Consider the following 24391-nt stretch of genomic DNA (forward strand, 5'->3'; position numbering starts at 1 on the left):
TCAATTAAAATACTAATCGTTAACCTCAGAAAGTATACTATACTAGTATATCAGTATACATATATTATACTAAACAGACTAAATTATTACAATTTAAAATAAGTTTTATATTTTAAAATGTAATTTATATCTATGATATTAAAGCTGAATTTTCAGCATCATTACTCCAGTCTTCAGTGTCACATGATCTTTCAGAAATCATTCTAATATGCTGATTTGCTGCTCAAGAAACATGCATTATTATTATCAATGCTTGTGCTACTTCATGTTTTTTAAATTGTGCTACTTAATGTTTTTGTAGAAACCGTGACAGCTTTTTTTCAGGACTATAAAGTTAAAAACTATTTTTTACAAAAGCATTTATTTGAAATAGAAATCTTTTGTAACATTACTGTCACTTTTTAAAGGGGTCATATGATGCGATTTCAAGTTTTTCTTTCTCTTTGGAGTGTTACAAGCTGATTGTGCATAGATAAGATCCCTGAAGTTGCAAAGACTAAAGTCTCAAAACCAAAGAGATATTCTTTATAAAAGTTAAGACTCTGCCACGCCCCCCTAAAACAGCTAGTTCTAACACGCCCCCACATATCTACCTCACTATGTGGAAATATTAGCATAATGCCGCCCAAATGTGCACGCAAAGAAAAAAGGCGTGTACTGCATCTTTGCTGAATAAAGATATTCATTTCTTTAAAAAACTAAATACTGACCCCATTTTTGTTTTTTACGGTGGTCTACCTATATAAATCTTTCATTTAACAGAAAGCAAGACGAAAGTTGCTATACTCAAGCATCTCTTTCTGGAATGAGGTACAAGCTAAATTTATTTAGAATCATTAACACAGACAACAAACGAAAATACCCAGTGAACCACATCCACCTACATGTGATAACGTAACAGTAAAAGAAGAAAGTGCACAAGTTCAGAGCATGAATAACAAAAAGACATCTATACTGAGATGAAACCTCTGATGCCTTCACCAACACAGGAGCAGAAAATATAACAAAAACTGACTGAAAATCAGAAATAGGCAACTGTACTATAAGCAGGCTTATCTTGCTTTATCGTATAAGCAAAAACCTGCAAAAATCTACATTGTGCTGGCTTACAGTGGTAGTACGATTAAAACTAGAAATCCATTATGATCATTTGTTCCAGTCTAAAGAGATGTTCAAATCACATCAGAACGTGATAGGACTGATATTTAAATGGTGTAAGGCAAGATTTAATCCACTTATCTGCACAATTATAAGCCTTTGGCAAATGGGGCCTCAAATAATTTCACATATATCGTCATACATATATATCATTTTTCTTTTAAATTAAACATCAGTCTTCAACAGCTTTAATATATATATACATACATATACCACCAGCTTAACTTGGGTAATTAAAATGACTACTTTAAAAGACAGCAAATAATCAGTAAGCAAGATCGAAAATGTGTCTTTTTACTGGTCCTTTGAGAGAAACTTAACTTTCTGAGTATAAGGTTTCACATGAGTTCAGCGGGATGAATCTCTTCAGTCATGTACTGCTAAACGGGTGCAGGCTGGTCCAAATTCTTTAGGTCATTCAAAAAGTTGGTTGGAGAAAGAATGTGAGTTGATCCTGCCGAAGAAAACGATATTTGACATTTTAAACAACAATGAAAACAATAAATGCTGTGCGGTGAATTATGCAATACGCCGTAAGTCGTCTCCTCTCACCAATCAGAACCTCCCATTTGCCCTCGGTGGCCCGGGTCACTTCATAAGCGCAGCGCATCTCTGAATGTGTCACGCCGCCAATCACAAAGATGATGAGGCGCGGGCCGCTGCGGTACTCTGTGGCAGACTTGTTCTTGTGCCAGTGTCCAAACCGTGCGCTGCTGGAATAGGATTCGACAGTAATGTCAGACCACATGCAAAGTAGTGTGTCGTTTGTAGCACTGAAACCTCAACGGTTTAGTGCAAACCATGACTTGTCCAAAAAAATAAAAAAAATTCTGTCTATGGTTCATTTTTTATTTGTTTTCTGGGTGTATCCATGACTTAATACTGATATAATAAAAAAAAAAAAAGTGAAATTAGCCACATTGTTCGATCCTTTTAAATCTGTCCAATGAGTAATGCAAAAGAAATTCTAAAATAAAACATTAATGTTTGTTTTTTTGTTGGAATATCTGTACATTTGCATGTCTCCTAAGATCTAATTCAACCTAAATATTGTTTTTGTGTAAATTTCTGTGTGTATCCATGACTTAATACTCATATAATAAAAAATAAAAAAAAGTGAAATTAGCCACATTGCTTGATCCTTTTAAATCTGTCCAATGAGTAATGCAAAAGAAATTCTAAAATAAAACATTAATGTTTGTTTTTTTGTTGGAATATCTGTACATTTGCATGTCTCCTAAGATCTAATTCAACCTAAATATTGTTTTTGTGTAAATTAAGAAATATCATGCTTTATTGATTTTTTTGGTCTTTGTTTTTCAGTCATTGACCTTTAACAATGCATGTTTTAAAACCAAACTGTGTTGGACTTTCTTAATGAATACAAATTACTTCATTTCATTATTATTTTATTCATTTTTTTTATTTCATTATCATATCTTTATTTATGTTTAAATTTTTATTTTTACTCAATTAAATTGTGCATTTATTTATTTATTTTTCATTTCTTTCTCTGATGTCTCCTGTTCCAACTCAGATTGTGTGTAGGTAGTGTTAATTTTGTATATGGAGATCCTGGTACCACTGATGTGAAAATAATTAAATAAAATATAAAATAAAATAAATAGTGAGTGATACTACCAGTATTTACTCAGTTATGTACTCATAGTATTTAATGGTTACAACTTTACGTTTTTAAGTTCAGCTGCAAAAATTTATGAAATTATAACTTGAAATTTTCAGGTACAAATCCTCTGAATGACCCATATTGAGTTATAAATATTAAATTATATGGATATTAATTTAAGGTGATAATACCAATTACAACAAGCAATGAATTATATTTTTTCACAATATTACAAATGTAAATAGTAGAGGCCATTAAATTCTCTTTTTGGCTCGACATTGTCAGGTCAGGTGACTGTTTAGTCTAAAAGTTTAGAAACGGACAACACAAAAGCTGCATTATGATGTGTAATTGATCTGTTCAGTCACTACTGTCTCTTGTGTCTGTGCGGCTGTGAGCAGTGCTGGTACCTGACTGTAGTGGTTGTGGTGGTGATGGGGGCGGGATCAGACAGGAACGGCCATTGCTTCCTGTCACACTTGTCATCAATGATATTCTGCAGAGCCAAAGGAATTTAAATGAGAATAATTACATTCTTACATGATTATAAAAATATTACGGACAGCATTTCCTGACCTCCATCACATCTTTAAGGGTGGGTGTCCACCGGGAGAGCTGATACGTGGATTCTGTGCGCTCTTTCCTGTCAGGCAGAGTCTTACCAGCATTAGCGCCCTGAAAGACAAGGCCGAGAATATGTTAGTAATTTGGGTAACACTTTATTTTAAGGTGTCCTTGTTACACATGTTACATGTACTTACTATTATAATAACAATTAATTGTGCATAATTACATGCAAGTAACCCTAAGCCAAACCCTAACCATATAGTAAGTACATGTAGTTACTTAATATTACTCAGTACTTAAATGTATAATTACACTGTAACACCTTAAAATAACGTGTAACTGTAATTTGTTAACCTCCTTAGGCCCTGGACAGTTATTACCTGTGAAGAAAATCAGTACAGCTGTGTTCATGAATAAGGAAAGACAGAAATAAGGAAAGGAAAGACATCTGCAGACTGCATATCAGAGTGCCTCATCTTACCCCAGTAATGATGGGGCAGCCCAGGTGCTGCAGGTTGGTGATGATGTTCTTGTCCTGCTGCACGTTTGCGTGCTGGATGAGTTTTGTGAGGTTCTCTTCCCCAATGCCTGTGTGTAAGGATGAATCACATCTGATTAATTCATCGAGAGTTTAAGCTGTCAGTCTTAAATAAAGTCATGCATAAATGCAAGCATTCATACCCTTCTTCTTATGGAAGATGTACAGCAGTATGATGCGAATCTTGTCGTAGGGTTCGACCTCAGTGTTGAGCAGAACAGGAACGATACTCTTCATAGCATCTTTGATTGGTTCCCCCTCAGCATCTGATCCCATAGCCAAGTCCTACAGAGGAAATGCAAAATTACTTCTGAGAACATTACGGCTGAATAATGCATATCATTTATTAGCTATTTAATTATTATAATAATTAAACTTCATCATGCAACATTTTTTATGGATGTGAATGATACCTCAAATCATGCGGCTTGTTGGAGAGAGATGTTTTATTGCTGTTCTAAGTGATCAGACTGAGAATTTTTTTTTTATGTTATAATCTCACATTGATATAATCTAGTTATGATCTAGTTTCAAAAGTATGGGGTCGGTACGATTTTTAATGCTTTTAAATGAAATATCTTATGCTGCATTTATTTGATCAAAAATATAGTAAAAACAGAAATATCCTGAAATATTATAACAATTTTAAAAAATAACTGTTTTATATTTTAAAAGGTAATTTATTCCTGTGATGCAAAGCTGAATTTTCAGCATCATTACTCCAGTCTTCAGTGTCACATGATCCTTCAGAAATCATTCTGATATGCTGATCTGCTGCTCATGAAACATTTATTATTATTATCAATGTTGACAACAGTTGTGCAGCATCATATAAATATATATACATTTTTTTCAGGATTCTTTGATGAATAGATATTTCAAAATATAGGCAGCATTTTTTAAAAACAAATCTTTTGTAATAATGTAAAATCTTTACTGTCACATTTGATCAATTTAATGCATCCTTGCTGAATAAAAGTATGAATTTCTTTAAAAAAAAATCTTACTGCCGCAAATCTTTTGAAAGGTAGTGTATAGTTACAGCTTGTTTCATTGTTTCTGTAAATACCACAAACAGCGTCTAAAGTGATTCAGGGATGAAGACTGTCCGAGGAGAGACCAAAAATCCTGAAACTAAATCTCTATTCCAACATTTGTTTGTTACAACAAAATAGTTTTTAAATGTCTTGGAATCATAAAATCGTACAAATTGATGAGACAAACTAAATATTTTTTCCATAATAAATTCAGCTGAATAAGATGTTAAAGTGATAGTTCACCAAAAAATGAAAATTTGATGTTTATCTGCTTACCCCCAGGGCATCCAAGATGTAGGTGACTTTGTTTCTTCAGTAGAACACAAACGAAGATTTTGAACTCAAACCGTTGCAGTCTGTCAGTCATATAATGTAAGTGAATGGGAATCACGGCTTTGAGAGTCATAAAACATACACAAACAAAACCAAATTAAACCCTGCGGCTCATGATGATACGTTGATGTGAAAAGACACAATACGATCGGTCTGTACAAGAAACTGAACAGTATTTATATAGTTTTTTACCTCTGATTTTCGCCGCTATGTCTGAACTGTCCTGAGCGCGTTCGTGTCTTCTTCAGCCTGCACGTGACGCATCTTCTTCTTCTTGCTTTATGGCGGATCGCAGACTTATAAGTGCATTACCGCCCCCTATCTCTCAAATGGACCATTGACACTATCTACAATCTCAATTAGGAGTGTCAATGGTCCATTTGAGAGATAGGTGGCCTGGGGGTAAGCAGATAAACATCAAATTTTCATTTTTGGGTGAACTATCCCTTTAAGGTTTTGGCTGTCAGTCAATGATGACCTCTGGTGGTTGGGAATCAAAATATTATCTATAGCCTAATATATAATTATATAAATATTTATATAACTATATATAATTTAAGGACATTTTAAGTTTTGAACTAAACAATATACTACGTAGGCTACAATTAAAACAAAACATATTTGCACTCTCTCCCTGACGTTCATGTAATGCACCACATCAGTGGATAATAAACAACTCCCTTGACTTGATCTGGTGTGTGACAAATGCAAAGATTTTTTTCCCCATTCTGTTTATGCATGCACCCGAATGTGCCAATATATTCTCCTAAATGTATTGGAATGGTCCAAATTAATTTATGCATTCATATGAGATATATGTGACTTATTCTAACTTTAATTTGCCTTTTTAAGAGACCGATCGTTTTGTGTCTTTTCACATCAGTGTATCATCACGAGCCACAGGATTTAATTTGGTTTTGTTTGTGTATGTTTTATGACTCTCAAAGCCGTGATTCCCATCCACTGACATTATATGACTGACAGACTGCAACGGTTTGAGTTCAAAATCTTCGTTTGTGTTCTACTGAAGAAACAAAGTCACCTACATCTTGGATGCCCTGGGGGTAAGCGGATAAACATCAAATTTTCATTTTTGGGTGAACTATCCCTTTAATAAAATTATTCAAAGGAAACAAGGAAGCAAGATTATGCATGTAATATTTTACTGCCCCTCAAGACATATCCAAAACATAACCATTAATTGTGTGAATTTTTTAGTTTGTAGTTTATTTTAAAAATTGTATTTTATTTTATTTGTTTATTTATTTATTTTTTTGTTAAAAAGCTGGAACTTCACAGCCATTAGTCAGAGGCAGATGTTGAGGTAGATGTTTACATAACAACTACATAAAATAATTCAAGTTTAAGTCATAAGCATGTGAGTCCATCACAATAGGAGGCAGTTGAGATTATCCATCAGCAGACCGCCGAGTGTTATACACACAGCACATAAAGAACAGTCATGTCCAGTCATTACCAGCTGGTTATAATACATCCACAGCCAGAGCAATGCTCTTAGTAAAACCCCTCCATCTGCTATACATAAAACAGGGAGATGGCTGTACAATGTCTAGCCATGTTGTTGGTACTTTCAAAAATTATGCAACAGCTTCCTGTACATTATTTTACTTCAGGTCAAAGTTCAGCACTCAAGCTCAAGGTCAAAGCTCAGCACACAAGCTGTTGCATAAATTTACAATAAGAAGCTTAGAAATAAGGAAAGACACTCTGAAATCAGCCCATAAACATTATAAATTGTGTTTTAAAGATCATCAGAACATATGGTTGCATGTAACCTCACAAAATATACATATCACTAGCATATATTAAATTCATAAAATGAAATACTGTGTCATACAATGCTTCAGAAATGATCAAATCTGGTCTGAATCCAAACCAGGAAGCACTGACCTGCTCCACCTCACAAAGCTTGTCTAATGAGTTCTTGAACTTCTTCATGCAGGCATCAGCGAGGTTCAGATGGGTGGAGTACTGTCAAGAATACAAACACAAGGTTTAAATCACCTTGAGATAAAACTTTTAAGGAAAGAACGAAGATGTGTTATGTGAGAAGTCGTACCAGGCTCAGTTCTTTCTGGTACTGTGGCATCTTCTTCAGCATCTGAGACAGATCTTTGATGTTGGCCTGAGGGATGAAGTAGCATGAATTAGGTACAAAATAGGGTTTTTGTAAAAAAGTCAATTTGTTTATTGTTTTTCATCAAAATTTTAAATAAAAAGTCAACATTTTTGCCTTGTAGAAGTGTTGATTGTTAAAAGTGTGCTTAACTGAATTTGCACTTGTAGTGTACTTCAAATGAACTTGCAGATATTACAAAATTAATGAAATAAAATGCCACTTAAGTACACACTTTGTATGTAATGTCAAATGTAAAAATTTACTTTAAAATACATTTTAAATCATTATGTATTTATTATTATGTATAAAGATGTACTTAAGTGGGTCAATAAAGTACAGCTAATTGCATTTAATATTAATTTAAACTACAATCCTTTTCATTTAATTGCAATTAACCCCATTAACCAGTTAATCCCAATCTCACAGAAAAACGTAATTATTTTACAAAGTGGCAATTTCATCTAAAATCGTACAATGCAAATCGTGCAAAACCGTGTAAGAAAAAAAAGCAAGCATGGAGTTCCACTCCTAACCCCAGCCCTAAACATAACCTTTACTGGGATGTGAGCCGATCCTACAAAAACGTACGAAAGAGATCATACAAATGTCCGAATTAGCCACCAATTCGCCAAAACGTACAAGACTAACGAATTGTCAAGAGACTGTATTAACATACATCTATGTGGCTGAAAACATTACATTCAGCTCACACTACTTACACTCTCTTAAATTTCAAGATGTGTAAATTAAAGGGGAGGTCTAATGCTATTTCATGCATGCTGACTCATTTACACAGTTAAAGAGTTGGATTCTCATGCTAAACATGGCCAAAGTTTCAAAAAATGAGTTGGACGTATGACAGTATTTCTGTGCCAAATACACTCCTTCAGGGTTCGTATAATTTTCGGAAAGTTTTTTTTCGAGAATGGCCCTGTATGACGTCATAAAGGGTGGCATTCCTTGTATGGGCACTTCTCCAGGCCTGAGGGATGAAGTAGCATGAATTAGGTACAAAATAGAGTTTTTGTAAAAAAAGTCAATTTGTTTATTGTTTTTCATCAAAATTTAAATAAAAAGTCAACATTTTTGCCTTGTAGAAGTGTTGATTGTTAAAAGTGTGCTTAACTGAATTTGCACTTGTAGTGTACTTCAAATGAACTTGCAGATATTACAAAATTAATGAAATAAAATGCCACTTAAGTACACACTTTGTATGTAATGTCAAATGTAAAAATTTACTTTAAAATACATTTTAAATCATTATGTATTTATTATTATGTATAAAGATGTACTTAAGTCCTGCTTAAGTGGGTCAATAAAGTACAGCTAATTGCATTTAATATTAATTTAAACTACAATCCTTTTCATTTAATTGCAATTAACCCCATTAACCAGTTAATCCCAATCTCACAGAAAAACGTAATTATTTTACAAAGTGGCAATTTCATCTAAAATCGTACAATGCAAATCGTGCAAAACCGTGTAAGAAAAAAAAGCAAGCATGGAGTTCCACTCCTAAAAATAGGGTTTTTGTAAAAAAGTCAATTTGTTTATTGTTTTTCATCAAAATTTAAATAAAAAGTCAACATTTTTGCCCTGTAGAAGTGTTGATTGTTAAAAGTGTGCTTAACTGAATTTGCACTTGTAGTGTACTTCAAATGAACTTGCAGATATTACAATATTAATGAAATAAAATGCCACTTAAGTACACACTTTGTATGTAATGTCAAATGTAAAAATTTACTTTAAAATACATTTTAAATCATTATGTATTTATTATTATGTATAAAGATGTACTTAAGTCCTGCTTAAGTGGGTCAATAAAGTACAGCTAATTGCATTTAATATTAATTTAAACTACAATCCTTTTCATTTAATTGCAATTAACCCCATTAACCAGTTAATCCCAATCTCACAGAAAAACGTAATTATTTTACAAAGTGGCAATTTCATCTAAAATCGTACAATGCAAATCGTGCAAAACCGTGTAAGAAAAAAAAGCAAGCATGGAGTTCCACTCCTAACCCCAGCCCTAAACATAACCTTTACTGGGATGTGAGCCGATCCTACAAAAACGTACGAAAGAGATCATACAAATGTCCGAATTAGCCACCAATTCGCCAAAACGTACAAGACTAACGAATTGTCAAGAGACTGTATTAACATACATCTATGTGGCTGAAAACATTACATTCAGCTCACACTACTTACACTCTCTTAAATTTCAAGATGTGTAAATTAAAGGGGAGGTCTAATGCTATTTCATGCATGCTGACTCATTTACACAGTTAAAGAGTTGGATTCTCATGCTAAACATGGCCAAAGTTTCAAAAAATGAGTTGGACGTATGACAGTATTTCTGTGCCAAATACACTCCTTCAGGGTTCGTATAATTTTCGGAAAGTTTTTTTCGAGTATGGCCCTGTATGGGAATTCATAAAGGGCTGAAGAGCTGGGCAGAAGAGCGCGCACACATCAACCAGAGCAAGAGCAAGAGCGGCCCATCAATGTGCTTCATTCAGGTTACGGAAGCCGTCAGCAGCGCTGCACAGGACTTGCTCAAGAAGGACTTGTCATTTTGTTTTTAGACCACGAAATCAACAATGTCACCAAAGAAGTGTGTTTTTGGTTGTGAGGGAAAGATAACCTTGTTCAGCTTCCCAAAGAACCCAGTGTTAAGGGAAGAGTGGATGCAGTTTGTTTCTCCGGGGCAGCAACAGAGTTGTGCAAATGTGTTTGTTTGTTCCCGGCATTTCGGTGACAAATGTTTTATAAACAAATTAAATAAAAATTTAAGTCAATAAAGTTTTTGTTCCCGTCTTATTTGTCGATGTCACAGCTTGCAGATGATCGCTACACAAAAGCTTTGCGTGCTCGTGACTCTTTAGCTCCGCCCACAGCACGCCTCCAGGAGCTCGACTGTTTTCTGAGAGAAGCGGTACTGCTGTTTCTGTCTTTGATAAATCTGATAAAACTAAAGGCTCTTCGGAAATATGAAGGATGTAATGCTACTCTATAGATACTCAAGATTAACAGGAGATTGGCAGAAACTGTGTGTGTTATGTCCCCTTTAACATTAATTAATTAATGTTAATATATGATAAGCAATCATGAGTTAATGAACCACAGTATATTTATAAAGTAACATTAACCTATATTAATAAATGCTCTAGAAATTTGAAATTATCATGATACATAATGCATTAACTAATTTTAACCAATGGAACCTTATTATGTGAAGTGCTGCCTTGTTTAATTATTTTAAACCATAAACCACCATAAATAGCTCGGTTTTTAATTGTCAGTGCAAACGAATCTGAACTTCTATATGACACCGACACATCTGCTGATGTTCAGCGTGACATCATCAGTAGTGGACACAGAATGTGTGTGTACCTTGTCTGTGTTCATCCTCTTACTCTCACAGAAGGTGTGTAGCAGCTCCGTCACCTTCCTGAAACAGAACAGAAGATATCAGCACAAAAGGCCAGCAGAGAGGCAGGAGGCGTGTTGGTTGAGCTGCTCTTACTTGGTGACGTCTGCTATGTGCATGTGCCGCAGCTGCACCCACAGCTCATCGTCCTCGTCCAGCAACACTTCCTTGTCTCGAGCCTCTCCGATCCCTGTCGTCTGATACCTGCCAACAATATGCAGCATTTCATAAGTAACAGTAATGATTTCATACACCACTGCTAAGATTAACTGGTCACAGCTGGTGTAAAATGGACACTTCTGTTTGATTATAATGGGTACTGGAGGCATCTCTGGAAAAGCATACAAGCACGCACCTGTAAATGTCTTGTTCGATGTCTAGCAGATCGTAAGTCATAGCCTGAAAGGTCAGCTCATGCAGGATTGGAGAGATGGGATCATATCCACGGTCCACTATAAGCAGCTGGGAGCGAGCTTTATCCGTGCCCTGCCCAGGAAGATAAATTTCAATTAGTTCCTTCAAGTGTGGATTTTTTTAAAGAACAAACAAACCAGGGAAATGTATCAGTGTGTTAGACGGGTTTCAATGTCAGACATAATCTGCTTAATATGCTTGTCTGTCACTTTTACAACAAAGAGCCAATATATTTTTTCTCTTTTTAATGTACACTAGCGTTTAAAAGTTTGGGGTTGGTAAGTATTTTAAAAATGATTTTGTAAGAAGTCTCTCATGCTCTTTAAGGCTACATTTAGATGTTAAAAAAACAATTGTGAAATATTATTGCAATTTAAAATAACTATGTTCTATTTCAATATATTTTAAAACGTAATTTATTCCTGTGATGCAAAGCTGAATTTTCGGCATCATTACTCCAGTCTTCAGTGTCACATGATCCTTCAGAAATCAAGTTAATTTTGTAGAACCTTAACAGGATCCTCTGATTAATTGAAAGTTCAAAAGAACATAATTTACCTGATATAAAAACTTTTGTAACATTATAAATGTCTTTACTGCCATTTCTGATCACATTAATGCATTCTTGCTGAATAAAAAGTATCAATATCAAAGAATGTTTTTGCTCAGGTGGCCGAAATGTCCGCCCAATAGAGAAAAGTTTTGCTCAGCAAGAAAAAAAATTAGAGGGAACATTGGTCAGGGTCCAAAATTAACTCACCAGCCATGAAACAGATGTTGTATTTCATTAAAATATAGGCTTGTATGTTTTGTAATTCCTTATACAAAATTAAAATCTAGCTGTTTTTTTCTTGTATATTTGTTGCAAACAGCATAGATCACTGAATTGTCACTAAATTCATTAGTCAGTGTCTTTATTAAATGTCACCTATGACAAGAAAGACCCATTGTGTGTTTGTGTGTGTGTGTGTGGTTTTGTTTTTTTGGTTTAATGATAGGTGTCACTAGCTTTTTACAACCAAACAGGCTCATAGTCAGACAAGGTTGTTAAATTGCGATTTAAACTATATTATGTTATAAATCTTAAAGGGGTCATATGATGCTGCTAAAAAGAACATTATTTTGTGTATTTGGTGTAATTAAATGTTTATGCGGTTTAAGGTTAAAAAAACACATTATTTTCCACATACTGTACATTATTGTTTCTCCTCTATGCCCCGCCTTTCTGAAACGCGTCGATTTTTACAAAGCTCATCGGTCTGAAAAGCAAGGTGTGCTGTGATTGGCCAGCTATCTAGTGCGTTGTGATTGGCCGAATACCTCAAGCGTGAGACGGAAATGTTACGCCCCTACCATACTGTATTTCCTCATATGACCCCTTTAAAAAAGTTCAACTGTCCAGTGACATTTTATATACTCGACCAAACTGGAATTTTTTTTTGTTAACGCAATGTCTGGTGTCAGCCCGGGGAGGAGGGCTTCCCCAGATGAGTCTTGGTTCCTCCCTTGGTTCCTTCCTCATCTATTGAAACATCCTAAGGCCTTCTTTTTCACTTCTGTCACCTTAGGCTTGTTCACTGGGGGTTTTAAGGGACTATTTTTATTTACCATTTATCTACTGTTTTTTCTATTAATATTTATTTTCTAAAGCTGACTGGAACAAGCTCTGGTGATTGCAACTGAATTGAAGAATATTCTGAAATTTCAGAAAATGAAAAGAAGGATCCAAGGGAAAACAGATGGGAGGTTAGAAGTAAAAAAAGTAAGAGGAACATAGATGCAGCAGAGCATGACAAAAAATAAATTAAAAAATAAGATTTGCATTGACACCCACCTGAAGCTCAGGAAAATATCAGCTGACAGACAAGAACAGGGAAAAAAAAAAAACAGAGAGAAGAGAAAATAGTCCAGAAAACAGAGTAAGAAATGATAAAGCAGTTAAGAACTGTCACTTTAAATTTAAGAAACTGAAGAAAGTTTGAAGTATAAGTGTGACAAGATAGACGTTGCTTAGAAAAACAAACAAACAAAAAAAACAATAAAACTATTAGTGCATTATAAATATCCCAACATCTCACCTCTCCCATACTGGGATTGTCTGCTTTATGTGCATTCAGACGGTCCATCACCATCTCAGCCAGTGTGAAATTCTCCTTTGGGCCCCTTAGAGAAACACAGTTGGTTTACTATACACTTAAAACTAATCATATTACACCAGGAAACCAAAAGTATTGCCAAGTGCATGTGAGAACTGGGAGTGAAAGGGCATCAGTACTGGCGGTAGCGGATGGCTGGGTATTCCTTCAGTGTGTCACAGAGTGTGGCGATCTGCTCGGCCATGGCCTCCATCATCCTGGTCCTATCATCTAGATTAGTCTGAGATGGGCTGTAGAAAGAGTGGAAGGAACTGGGGTTGTCCAGAGTAAACACCTGCAACAAAAACAGAGTGTGTCAGAAACAACTAGATTTTTACTTTTTTGAAGAAAATGTGAAAACTCATGCAAAACTCACCACCACATCACAGCCAAACGTTTGGGGTCAGTAAGAATTAAAAAAAAAGAAGAAATTAATACTTTTTTTCAGCAAGGACGCATTAAATTGACAAAAAAAAGTAACAGTAAAGACATGTTTATATATAATGTAAAGGATTTCTATTCAGATTTCTATTCAAAGAATCCTAGAAAAATGTATCATGATTTCCACAAAAAAAAGCAGCAGCACATATGTGTTTTCAAAATTAATTATAATAAGAAATGTTTCTTATTATGTTTCTTAAAATATCTTACCGACCCCAGACTTTTGAACAGTAGTTGCTGTATGTGCTTGCAATGCTACCACGCACCTGCAACTCATATGGTATGAAAGCCACATTGATTTCCTTCAGGGTTTTGATGGCCTTGGCAACCCTTGGCCTCCCAAGCTCAGCAAAAAGCCCATCAGGACAAGCTGAATGCAGGATGAACAGAGATAGACAATATAATAACTACACAAATTCAGACCATGCACTGTAGGCAACCATGATGGACTGTCTTCAAAACAGAAACATCAAAGCAAATAGTCAAATCAATTGTCTTACTGTCTGTAAAGAAGATGTGTGCTGCTTTGTATGTGATGGCTGCGTCTTTGAAATCACCAATTAGAGAATGAATTGACTGAAATACAGATATGAGGTCATTAAAATTAAAAGAGAATTTTTTAACAACACTGGGCATTATATTAACACTTCAACTGTGAGATGTGTGGTAGTAAAGAGGCTCACTTTTGGCAAAGGGGAGATGAGGTAAATGGCCTCCAGACTAGGGATCGGCTCCCTCCGCTTGTTAATGTCCTCCACAACTGTGAAGAAAACAGGACACCTCACATCTAGTTTTCTTAATACAAGATTTTTCCTAGTGGTTCATGGGACAAGCAGTGAAGCGTAATACCGACACATTTTGCAATAAAAACCTCTTTAGCACAACGGAAAATTTGCAACAGCTAGCAGCCTAATGTAAAAAACACCTTTCACACTTTAATATCTGACACTGGCATTTTTATAATGAAAAGTGTTTTACAGTGAAACCTTGTGAGAATCACATTATCACATACTAAACTGACCTGTGAAAGAAAAAAAAAGAAATATACTCACTTGTAATGCCCTCTGCCATGATGTCAGACATTTTACAGCAAGAGGACAGAATCCGCATACTGATGTGATCCACGATGAGCACCTAAATACACACAACAACGATACAGTGAGTTATTTGGAAACAGATCGAAAAGAATAAAATGTCACTCTACTGTACCAATATTACCTTCCATTCCCCATCTTTCTTCACACTCTTGATGACACCACTGAGGATTTCTACAGACAAATGGGATCAGCAATGTAGTTAGACAACATCACCTATAGTGTTTATTACAGGAAAACTATGAGAAAGCAGTTGGTTTATGGCATTTACAATGATGCTAAGCCTTATGATGATGAGCTTTAGCTTTATAAAGCAGGTTAAATGTCTTCCTGGAGGATTTGCTTCAAAACAAGGACTAACAAAAATAAGAAATAAATAAATGACTGATGTTAAGGTTTGGTTCTCAAATTGCATCCCTGGTTAATAAAGGTTATTTAGATAGATAGATAGATAGATATCACAAATGTGATTATTTTTATTATGCATGAGGCTGCAAAAAGTTCTAATCCAAATACAGTTGCTGTTATATTGTTAAATTCGGCAAGAAGGAAGAGTAGAAATCTTGATAAAGCAGCCGTGGATGACATCTATATGCTTATGATAAATGAGAATAAAATATAGGCCTGGTGAAATGTAGTAATAGCTAATATTGTAATAATGTAACAATATTAGTTAGTGTGTAGGGTGTTGTGCATTGTCACAAGAGTTTTTTTAAAAAAAAGGTGCCATTTCCTGTGTTTTTGTTATGTCCGGCGTGAGGTTGATCACAAGACCACAACTGACACAACATTTATTAAATAATGCAGTGCAAACAAGTCTGTTATCCCCTCCAATTACACAAATGACATTTTCTGAGGAGTAAAAGTGTTGAGTAAAGTAGTTAATCTTTGTTGAAGTTGTAGTGAATAAAAGTTAAAGTGTGTGTGTGTAAACTTCAGCAGCTTCATACGGAAGTTTGGTCCATTATGACGTATCGAGCCCTCACTGTACACCTGTTGTTATGATTATTCATCCTGACAGGCTAATATATTCTTATGTAAGCTCTGAAACATTTGCTACACGAACAGCATACGTTTTAAAGACCGTATTGCAAGATTAACTCAAACTTACTCTCGTTTACGATCGCTTTTAGTCCACTCGGGGCCATCTTGACACTTCCCTGTTGACAGCTTCCTCCAGCAGGCCTGTGAAGGCAGAAATGACTGAAACTCATCCACGCCCTGTTGTACAAGAAAACCCGGAAGATAAAATTCAAAATAAAAGTCAAAATAAATTCTTGTCAAAATAAAAGTCTTCGAGGCAAACACATTAGCCTACAAAGGAACAAAAACGATGGATGGCTTCTTGTTATTATTACCATGGCAATATTTTATAAAAACTGTGGTGTCAAACAAACTGGTTATACAAATTTTGTAAACCGTTAAAATAAACTAGACCCCCTCATGTTACTATACTGGTTATTTATTTGGAATTTACATTATTTCCATTGAAATTAAATAACTACAGTTAGTGCAGTAAAGTGTAGTCAAAGGACTGTTTGCTGTGGCAGTGTTAAGGTGCTGGCTTTATAAAAAGTGCAAAGACATATTTAAGAACAATTTAAAAGTTCTAAAACTCCGATAACGTCACAGGTCACACCATTATGATATCGTCATCACGTGACTCCAGGGCTGAGCGGAACAGCAGATCGTTCTAATTTAAAACTTTAAACATAAACATAACCTGTTGTTGCAGCAGCAGCACTCAAATAAGGGTTGATACCACTGATCATTATACATAGATCAGTGGTTGATACACAGCATTTATTTTCCAGTTTTATAGTCTTTCTGTTTATTTTTATGTATGGGCTGGGAAAATAATAATATTCTGTCTGATTGCATTAAGTCAATAATGTGTTCGTTTACAATTGAAGTAACCGCCTGTTTTTTTTTTTTAAAGCGTCGCGAGAGTAAATTAATCAAACTTTGTTTTCTATTCTAGATGAGTAATTTGCGGCAAAAAGAACCTGTCCATAATAAATGCTACTTAAAAAACAGATTCAATTGATCGCTGATCTTTGTGGAGTGACCTAATGGTTAAAAAATTATCTAACACACAATATCAATAATTAATTAATAATAATTAAAAAAAAAAAACACCAAGAAAGTTAAAAGTTTCTTGACCGTTCTGGACAGCTCCTGACCCCGTTTAACAGAACTAGTTGTGTGATAAGTCGTTGTTTTCAGTGTAAATATATTCCTGCAGGAGGCAGTGCTGCACAGTGTTTCCACAACCTGGGAATGAACACTGTTTGCTTGTAAGCATAAATTTATATGAAAATGAGCCAAGGTGAAAATTTCACCCTAGTCTCTAATTTCTCCCTTTTCACTTCCTATGGAAAAGAAAAAACACAGGCAAACGCTACGAAGGAGTTGCTCTTCTAAAAGTAAAGACAGAAAAGCTGCATGTCCGGTGTTGTTAATAGTGTGGATATTACAGCAAACAGTTTGCTTCGTACATTCAGTTTAACAGCATTCAATTCAAGAGGCTAAACTTTATCATTCAAATGAACTGTGCATGTACATTTTACGTTCTTCTTGCTTCATCAATGCAACATGGTCACCCTTTAATGAGCCAGGTTTAACGTACTTAACTTCTCAGGTAATGTCAACAACCCATTTCAGGTGCGGCCAAAGATTATTAGCCTTACAGCAAGCCTTATTTGGAGGCTCGAGAGTACAGGAAAAGATCTGAGACAGGACGCTCCTGTGAAAGAGATTCTTAACGGGACATCCCTGGTTGGTTAAAGAAAGAAAGAAATAAAACTCACAAAACACCGATGGACAACAGTCGCTGTATATGAATATATTGTAACGGTTTGATCGAATGTAATTCTAGTGACAATTCAGTAGTCACTGGATATTGGTAGGGACATGTCCATAGTGTCTTAGAACTTGGGACAGGTGTGGTGACATAAGTAACATCTGTATGAGCTTGCAGAAGATCTGCACATCATCTCAATTAGCGCTTACTGTCCACTAGTTATTGCCACATATAGTTTTTTACATTCACTTTTATCAAAGGTGTTGCATCAGATTTTTTTTTTTCAAAATTCTTCATAAAATGAATGACATCAGCATGTTCCGTTTCATTACAATAGAAATTAATGGGGCCAAAAATATCGTTACAGTATAGCCACAATATGTAAACTATACGTGATAACATGTTTTTAGTGTAGGGGGGGGGGACACTTTGCAATTTTGTTGCCATGACAAACCCTAGAGACTGTAAGATTTGGTTTAAATAGTTGTACAGCTCAAACGCACAAGTAATTGTATAAAAGCTTCGTATTATTGCTTTTCAAATGCTCTTTCAAAAGTACTTCATTGTAAACTCCAAGAATGAGTATAAATTATGTTTATGGTAATTAACATTGTGCCACAAATGCTGTTGATCGAGCTTGTATTGAACCCTTAATACATCTGTCAAAGGTGTTGCATCAGATTTTTTTTTTTCAAAATTCTTCATAAAATGAATGACATCAGCATGTTCCGTTTCATTACAATAGAAATTAATGGGGCCAAAAATATCCAGTTACAGTATAGCCACAATATGTAAACTATACGTGATAACATGTTTTTAGTGTGGGAGGGGGGGGGACACTTTGCAATTTTGTTGCCATGACAAACCCTAGAGACTGTAAGATTTGGTTTAAATAGTTGTACAACTCAAACGCACAAGTAATTGTATAAAAGCTTTGTATTATTGCTTTTCAAATGCTCTTTCAAAAGTACTTCATTGTAAACTCCAAGAATGAGTATAAATTATGTTTATGGTAATTAACATTGTGCCACAAATGCTGTTGATCGAGCTTGTATTGAACCCTTAATACATCTGTTATTTAAATTATTACATGAAACTATATTATGACCATATGGATAATACAATTCAAATGGAATATATTTTAATTGATTTTCAATTTTGAAAAAAAAGCAAAAAAAACACAGCAACAACAAAAACTGTTTTTACACATATTAAAAAAGTAGTATCACACACAATAAAGTCAAACCATTTGATTGTGAATGTTCAAAGGCAATGAAATATATATTATATATTTACAAAAATATACATTTCCCCCACCCATTTATTAAATTACGCCCGGAAACAATATTCTTCTTCTGTTTTCAACTATATGGTTTGACACTTTGGGAGAAGCATTAGTGTTTCTATGTTCACATAAAGGCTTGATCCCACAGTTGCATTATGATGCAATAACAAGTGCTGTTGTTTTATAGTCATTCCTCAGACTGCATGCCCATCTGTTTCAGCATCTTCTGCTCCCTCCGGTTTCTCATGCGCTCCTTGAAATCCTCCAGTTCTTGCCTCTGTTTCAGAATGAGAAACGCCACATGAAAAACAGAACGTCATTGCATCTCACTTGTATAATCTATACATATTTTTAAGTAAATTTTCAGCATTCCTGTGGGATGTTGCTGCTGAATAGTAAAATATCTACCTAAAGATCCGTTTAACCCAGGGGTGCCCAAACTCGGTCCTGGAGGGCCGGTGTCCTGCAGAGTTTAGCTCCAACTTGCCTCAACACACCTGCCTTTAAGTTTCTAGTATGCCTATAAGAGCTTGATTAGCTGGTTCAGGTGTGTTTAATTGGGTCTGGAGCTAAACTCTTCAGGACACCGGCCCCCCAGGACCGAGTTTGGACACCCCTGGTTTAACCTAACCTAACCACTGCAACCACCCAAGTAAAAGCAGTTTGATTACAAGAGTGCATCAAATTAAAGAGAAAATACTTACATGCATTTTCTCATCAGGTGGGAAGATCTCCCTCTGAAAAATGTAATAATATAATCTGATCATATAACAGCAAGTGCATATATAGAATTGCTAAATATATAATACTACAGTATTAAAATTGACTTCTCAGTGCAATTATGAACCTTTCGCTTCACGATGTATTCCTCAAAATACTCCGCTTGGTTTGATATCCAAAACATCGCCACTGGAAACGACAGATACACCATCATCTGTTTAAAATGATAAACATTACAAATCTGTTGACATTCACATTTGATCGGTTATTCACATACGTGCAGTAGTGAGCAAAGCACTGAGTTTAATGTTTAGCTAAGTGGGACGTTTACAGCTTCTGTGCGTCTTTTTAAACCCCCCCAAAGATGGTTTAGTCTATTTATATATAGTTTATTTAGACAGACCGACCTGCTTACAAGTGTAAATGTCATCAAACTCACCCTAAAAACCTCTATTTTAACCCCCATGTCCTACAGTTTGACAGTCACGCATTCAGGAACTTCCTGTTTTGTAAGATGTCAAAATAAAGGTCGCGCTGAACACGCACAGTAACTGCCTTATTTTCATGCGCAATTAAAATACTTCTCTGGGCATGTGTGTATTTTATTTATTTTTACAAACATGTAATTGAATTTACTAAAAAAACTCGAGATGTGTAATTCAAACTTGATTCTTGTAACAAACCATCTTCCAGCAGACTCTTTCCTCTTACGTAAGCCAGCTGCAGGCTTATGAAAGCGCGTGCAATCGTCGACCGGATGCAGGTGCAGCAATATGATGCAAGCATGCAGTAACTTTACATCAGATACAGTTGTTGCTCCTTCAACCGGCAATATATATATATATATATATATATTTTTTTTTTTTTGCTTACCCACGTCTAATGAAAATTGAAAGAAATTCACGTAAAATGAAAGGATCACAATTTCCTCAAAACGACTCATGTTTCAGTCATCATTTACGCCACCTTTATGGAAAAAGCGCATTGAAAGTGAATATTGACTGAGGCTGAGAGTCCATAATATTGTGCTATATTCTCCTTTTGAAAAGGTAGAGGTGAGAAAATGACAATTTTCATTTTTTGGGTGAATCTCAGAGAAACTGTCAAGAAATGTCCTGGACACATTTCACCCCAAAATCAAAGAGGGAAAAATCCAATTGCTTTATTGAAATCTTAAATTGGCATTTTCGTCACACAAAATTGGTTTTCGGGGTGAAACATGTTCGTACATGTACTTGACATTCACCATTATCCCTGGAGTCGTAATAAGGGTCAAGAGTCAAGCAGTACGACCCTTAATATAACTACACAAGTTTCATATATTAAGGCACCAGTTTCTTTGCACCATTTCAACCTCAACTCTCTGAGGAATGAAGACTGATATGCAGCAACACAATGGACAACACAGCAGGTGGACTGTGCATAAAGCTGTTAAATGATAAAAGTGATGACAGGCTCATTTTTGTTTCATTTTAATTTTCTATAAAAGAGATGAGTTTATTTCATGATCATAACAGATTGAACCATTGACCTCGATAGCCAACACACATAACAAACAGTAACCGAGGAAAATGTTAAACAAACCCAAAAGAAAAAAAAAAAAGAAAATAACAAAATACCTGAATAAAGCAAACTCTCTGCTGAGCTGCAGGTCAGCACACATTCTCCGGAGAATCCGAATCTATGGCACATAATGTCCAACTGTTACCATGGAAAAGAAAATACATGTAAAGGCTTGAAGGAATGAAGTGTTTCTCTTCTTTGAACTTTTACAGACCAAATTAACAAAAGAAAAAGAAAAAATAGATATTTATATAAATGGACTTCATGAGGAAGAACAAGAACCAAAAAAGTTCGCAAAGCATGAAGTGTTGTTGCGATTGAAACCTCCGGGTAAAAACACCCTCCCCAGCCACATACCGACAACCGTACTGACATGACGTACACATCCAAACATCCTGACACACACACACACACACACATGCACGTTGATGAAGATGACGATCGGACATGTCCTCTTAACAGTTTCAAGAAAATGAAAAACTAAGTTGTTCGGTGTATAATTAAGAAGTCAAGCTAAAACTAGATTTAAACCTGAATATTGTAAATGGGTAAAATATAAAATGTTTACTTTCCTTTTTTTGTCTCTCGCCCCTAAACCCCCAATTTTCCCCTCCCCGTCCAACCGTGCCCCTCCCTCGCCCTCCCAGAACATAATATATGCCAACTAGAATCGCAATACAATACAGGCACTGGAGAAAACACTATAAGAGAAAACTCAGAGGACCTGCCAAGGTCTCGAACTGTGCCCCCCGCCCCCCTTGCTGAGTCAAATAACAGAATTAGAACATCCACTATAATCGAACAAGAACAATGATAAATCAGAACTGTTTGATTTTTTTTGTAGCTTTTTTTCCTTTCGAATTTTTTGTAATTATATCTAGCACAGCATACAGAGTTCTCTCTGTGCAGGTGTAAAAAAATTATCTGTGAAAAGAAAAGAGGAGTCATGCAGAAACCAGCTGAGAGCTCCGTCGCGTTGGCCTGGTTGTTCGCATGACGCTCTCAAACGCGTGTACCAGTTGCGTGTTCTTCTTCTATATGTATAATACACTTAAAATAGTTATCATATTCTTTAAATTATATTCAAACTAAAGGATACTCAGAAACCGCCCTTACAGGTCAATGCTCCGGCCCGTGGTGAGATTCCTCATCGGGTTTACATGAAAACGATGAGCAATGAAAGTATATCTCCATGATTCTGTCCTCAATTAACACTTGTCAGAATAATGCATATATTAGGGATTATTTTCTACAAGGCTACCTAAATTTTTAATGACGAGTGGGGAGAACAAGAAAATATATTTATATATTTAGAAAGACATGTTAAGAGTGAAGCGTTTCGGGTCTCAGCTATCAGCATAAAAGGATATGGGTGTTTGGCATAGACATCAGAGGGTAAGGTGTTGGTAAGAGAGTTAAAAATATCTAAAAAAAAAAAAAAAGAAAAACAACGAAAAAGAAAGAAAGAAACAAAAATACAACCAACCAATCAACCAAAACAGTAATTAAGAAAATACCTTTTTACAGTAGATCCTACATAATGAAAAATCTGCACATGATAACAGTGTGAACCACACCATGTTTAGTCATTTGTCACAGCCCCTGGTGAATATTGTTTGTGTTGTCGTGGTTACGAGGTGTAAGGCGAGCTGTACTTCCTCTCCCGAGGAAGATCATAAGTGCCCCCGATCCCATCCTGCCATTTGCCTCACGAAAAAGGGGTGGAAAGGATATAGCGAAAACGAAACGATGGGAGGGAAACCAAATCAAACAGGAAACAAAGACGTTTTCTAATCCCCCACAGACATCTGGCAGTCGATGGATGCCGTAGTACAGAGAATCAGTACATTTCATTGTTGTCGTTCAGATATTCCTCCGGCGATTACATTGTCCATTGCTCCCATATTCTGAATTAAGAGTCACACAAGTCCTCTCTTTCCCGCCATGGTCAACAATGGCAAATCCAGGAGGAATGCCGGAGAGGCGGTGCCGTCCCAGTGTGAGGGTCCCTCTTTCTGCCAAGGCAAAAGGAGAGCTACAGCCTCCCTCTCAGGGCCTCAGCTTATGCATCGCTAGTTCAGCCTCTTCAGTGTTTCCTGTGGTCAGATGGGGTCTTTTTCCCTTACTGCTTTGAGTTCATTCTGTCCGTGCAGAGGAATCCATGAGCAGTTTCGCAGTTTCTCACTTCCTCTCGCGCTTCAGAACAAGTTCTCCTCAAAGATAGCCATCAAATCGCTTTGGAAATTCATGTCAATTGTAGCTGCCATCTGTAGAGGTGAAGAAAACAAAAAATGAATATTTCTGAATTTACAACACTGATAAGGAGATCTCCAATTAAATGCACGTGTTTATGGAAAAGTGATTAAAGAACAATTGGTACCAACTTTAGTACAAGGTACTGGTCAAAAGTTTGAGGTTAGCAAGATTAAAAAAAACAAAAAACAAATCAAATCTTTTTATACTGCAAGGATGCATTAAATTGATCAAAGTGACAGTGAAGACATTTATAATGTTACAGCAGATTTTTACTTAAAGGGGTCATATGATGCGATTTCAAGTTTTCCTTTCTCTTTGGAGTTTTACAAGCTGATTGTGCATAGATAAGATCCCTGAAGTTGCAAAGACTAAAGTCTCAAAACCAAAGAGATATTCTTTATAAAAGTTAAGACTCTGCCACGCCCCCCTAAAACGGCTCGTTCTAACACGCCCCCACATATCTACCTCACTATGTGGAAATATTAGCATAATGCGGCCCAAATGTTCACGCAAAGAAAGAAGGCGTGGTTTCAGTAACCGCAGTTAGTGTTGAAGCAGCCATGTCAGGGAGACGCTGTGTGTTTCTAGGCGAAAGTTTGGCCTTCCTGGAGTAGATGCATTTAGGAATCTTTAAGATTACTTACAACAGAACAGCAATGCATTTTATGGACGACCGTTTCGTGAACCTAGGAGAGGAGGTAATTCTGACTTTGCTATGACAATCTGGCGCTTCTGAATCAGCTACTGTTTTGATGTTTTGCTATTAGTTTAAGTATTTGCTATTGACTGTTCAAATGCGGAGTTTTGCGCATCGTGTGTGTGTGTGAGAGAGACAGAGAGAGAGAGA

General features: G+C 35.8%; 3 protein-coding genes across 6 annotated transcripts in view; all 3 read right to left on the minus strand.

The window, feature by feature from the left end:
* Positions 1–744: 744 nt before the first annotated feature.
* On the minus strand, positions 745–16125 carry LOC107757364 (syntaxin-binding protein 2-like). Its single transcript, XM_016574809.1, has 19 exons — positions 16029–16125; positions 15042–15091; positions 14876–14957; positions 14507–14583; positions 14324–14399; positions 14090–14193; positions 13523–13677; positions 13326–13410; positions 11189–11319; positions 10930–11037; positions 10797–10854; positions 7341–7406; positions 7172–7252; positions 4034–4175; positions 3834–3940; positions 3362–3460; positions 3196–3281; positions 1711–1871; positions 745–1612 (listed from the first exon to the last, which is right to left on the minus strand). The coding sequence occupies exons 1-19, from the start codon at positions 16063–16065 to the stop codon at positions 1539–1541; spliced, it is 1779 nt and encodes a 592-aa protein (XP_016430295.1). The 5' UTR covers positions 16066–16125; the 3' UTR covers positions 745–1538.
* A 2784-nt stretch (positions 16126–18909) lies between these two features.
* LOC107757350 (protein PET100 homolog, mitochondrial-like) lies at positions 18910–20258 on the minus strand. The gene is made up of 4 exons (XM_016574791.1): positions 20165–20258; positions 19853–19939; positions 19710–19742; positions 18910–19282 (listed from the first exon to the last, which is right to left on the minus strand). Exons 1-4 carry the CDS (start codon positions 20189–20191, stop codon positions 19193–19195), a joined length of 237 nt encoding a protein of 78 aa, XP_016430277.1. The 5' UTR covers positions 20192–20258; the 3' UTR covers positions 18910–19192.
* A 926-nt stretch (positions 20259–21184) lies between these two features.
* The window catches only part of LOC107757365 (bromodomain-containing protein 4-like), a 72161-nt gene continuing 68954 nt past the window's right edge, over positions 21185–24391 (minus strand). For all 4 annotated transcript variants that reach the window (XM_016574813.1, XM_016574812.1, XM_016574810.1 and 1 more), the window contains one exon: positions 21185–23555. In XM_016574813.1, coding sequence (XP_016430299.1) covers positions 23487–23555 — 69 coding nt within the window. In that variant the 3' untranslated portion in view covers positions 21185–23486. The remainder of the gene's footprint in view (positions 23556–24391) is intronic.

Source organism: Sinocyclocheilus rhinocerous, unplaced genomic scaffold, assembly GCF_001515625.1.
Source record: "Sinocyclocheilus rhinocerous isolate Xijiao unplaced genomic scaffold, SAMN03320098_v1.1 scaffold383, whole genome shotgun sequence".
NCBI lineage: Eukaryota > Metazoa > Chordata > Actinopteri > Cypriniformes > Cyprinidae > Sinocyclocheilus > Sinocyclocheilus rhinocerous.

Excerpts from the sequence above, each read along its gene's own strand:
- LOC107757364 (XM_016574809.1), bottom strand. The coding sequence starts at position 16,065 with ATGGCCCCGAGTGGACTAAAAGCGATCGTAAACGAGA. Across the intron at positions 11,320-13,325 it reads ACAATCCCAGTATGGGAGAG|GGCACGGATAAAGCTCGCTC; the intron begins GTGAGATGTTGG and ends CTTCCTGGGCAG. Across the intron at positions 10,855-10,929 it reads CACATAGCAGACGTCACCAA|GAAGGTGACGGAGCTGCTAC; the intron begins GTAAGAGCAGCT and ends GTTCTGTTTCAG.
- LOC107757350 (XM_016574791.1), bottom strand. The coding sequence starts at position 20,191 with ATGGGGGTTAAAATAGAGGTTTTTAGG. Across the intron at positions 19,743-19,852 it reads AATACATCGTGAAGCGAAAG|AGGGAGATCTTCCCACCTGA; the intron begins GTTCATAATTGC and ends TACATTTTTCAG. Across the intron at positions 19,283-19,709 it reads CACCTGATGAGAAAATGCAT|AGGCAAGAACTGGAGGATTT; the intron begins GTAAGTATTTTC and ends ATTCTGAAACAG.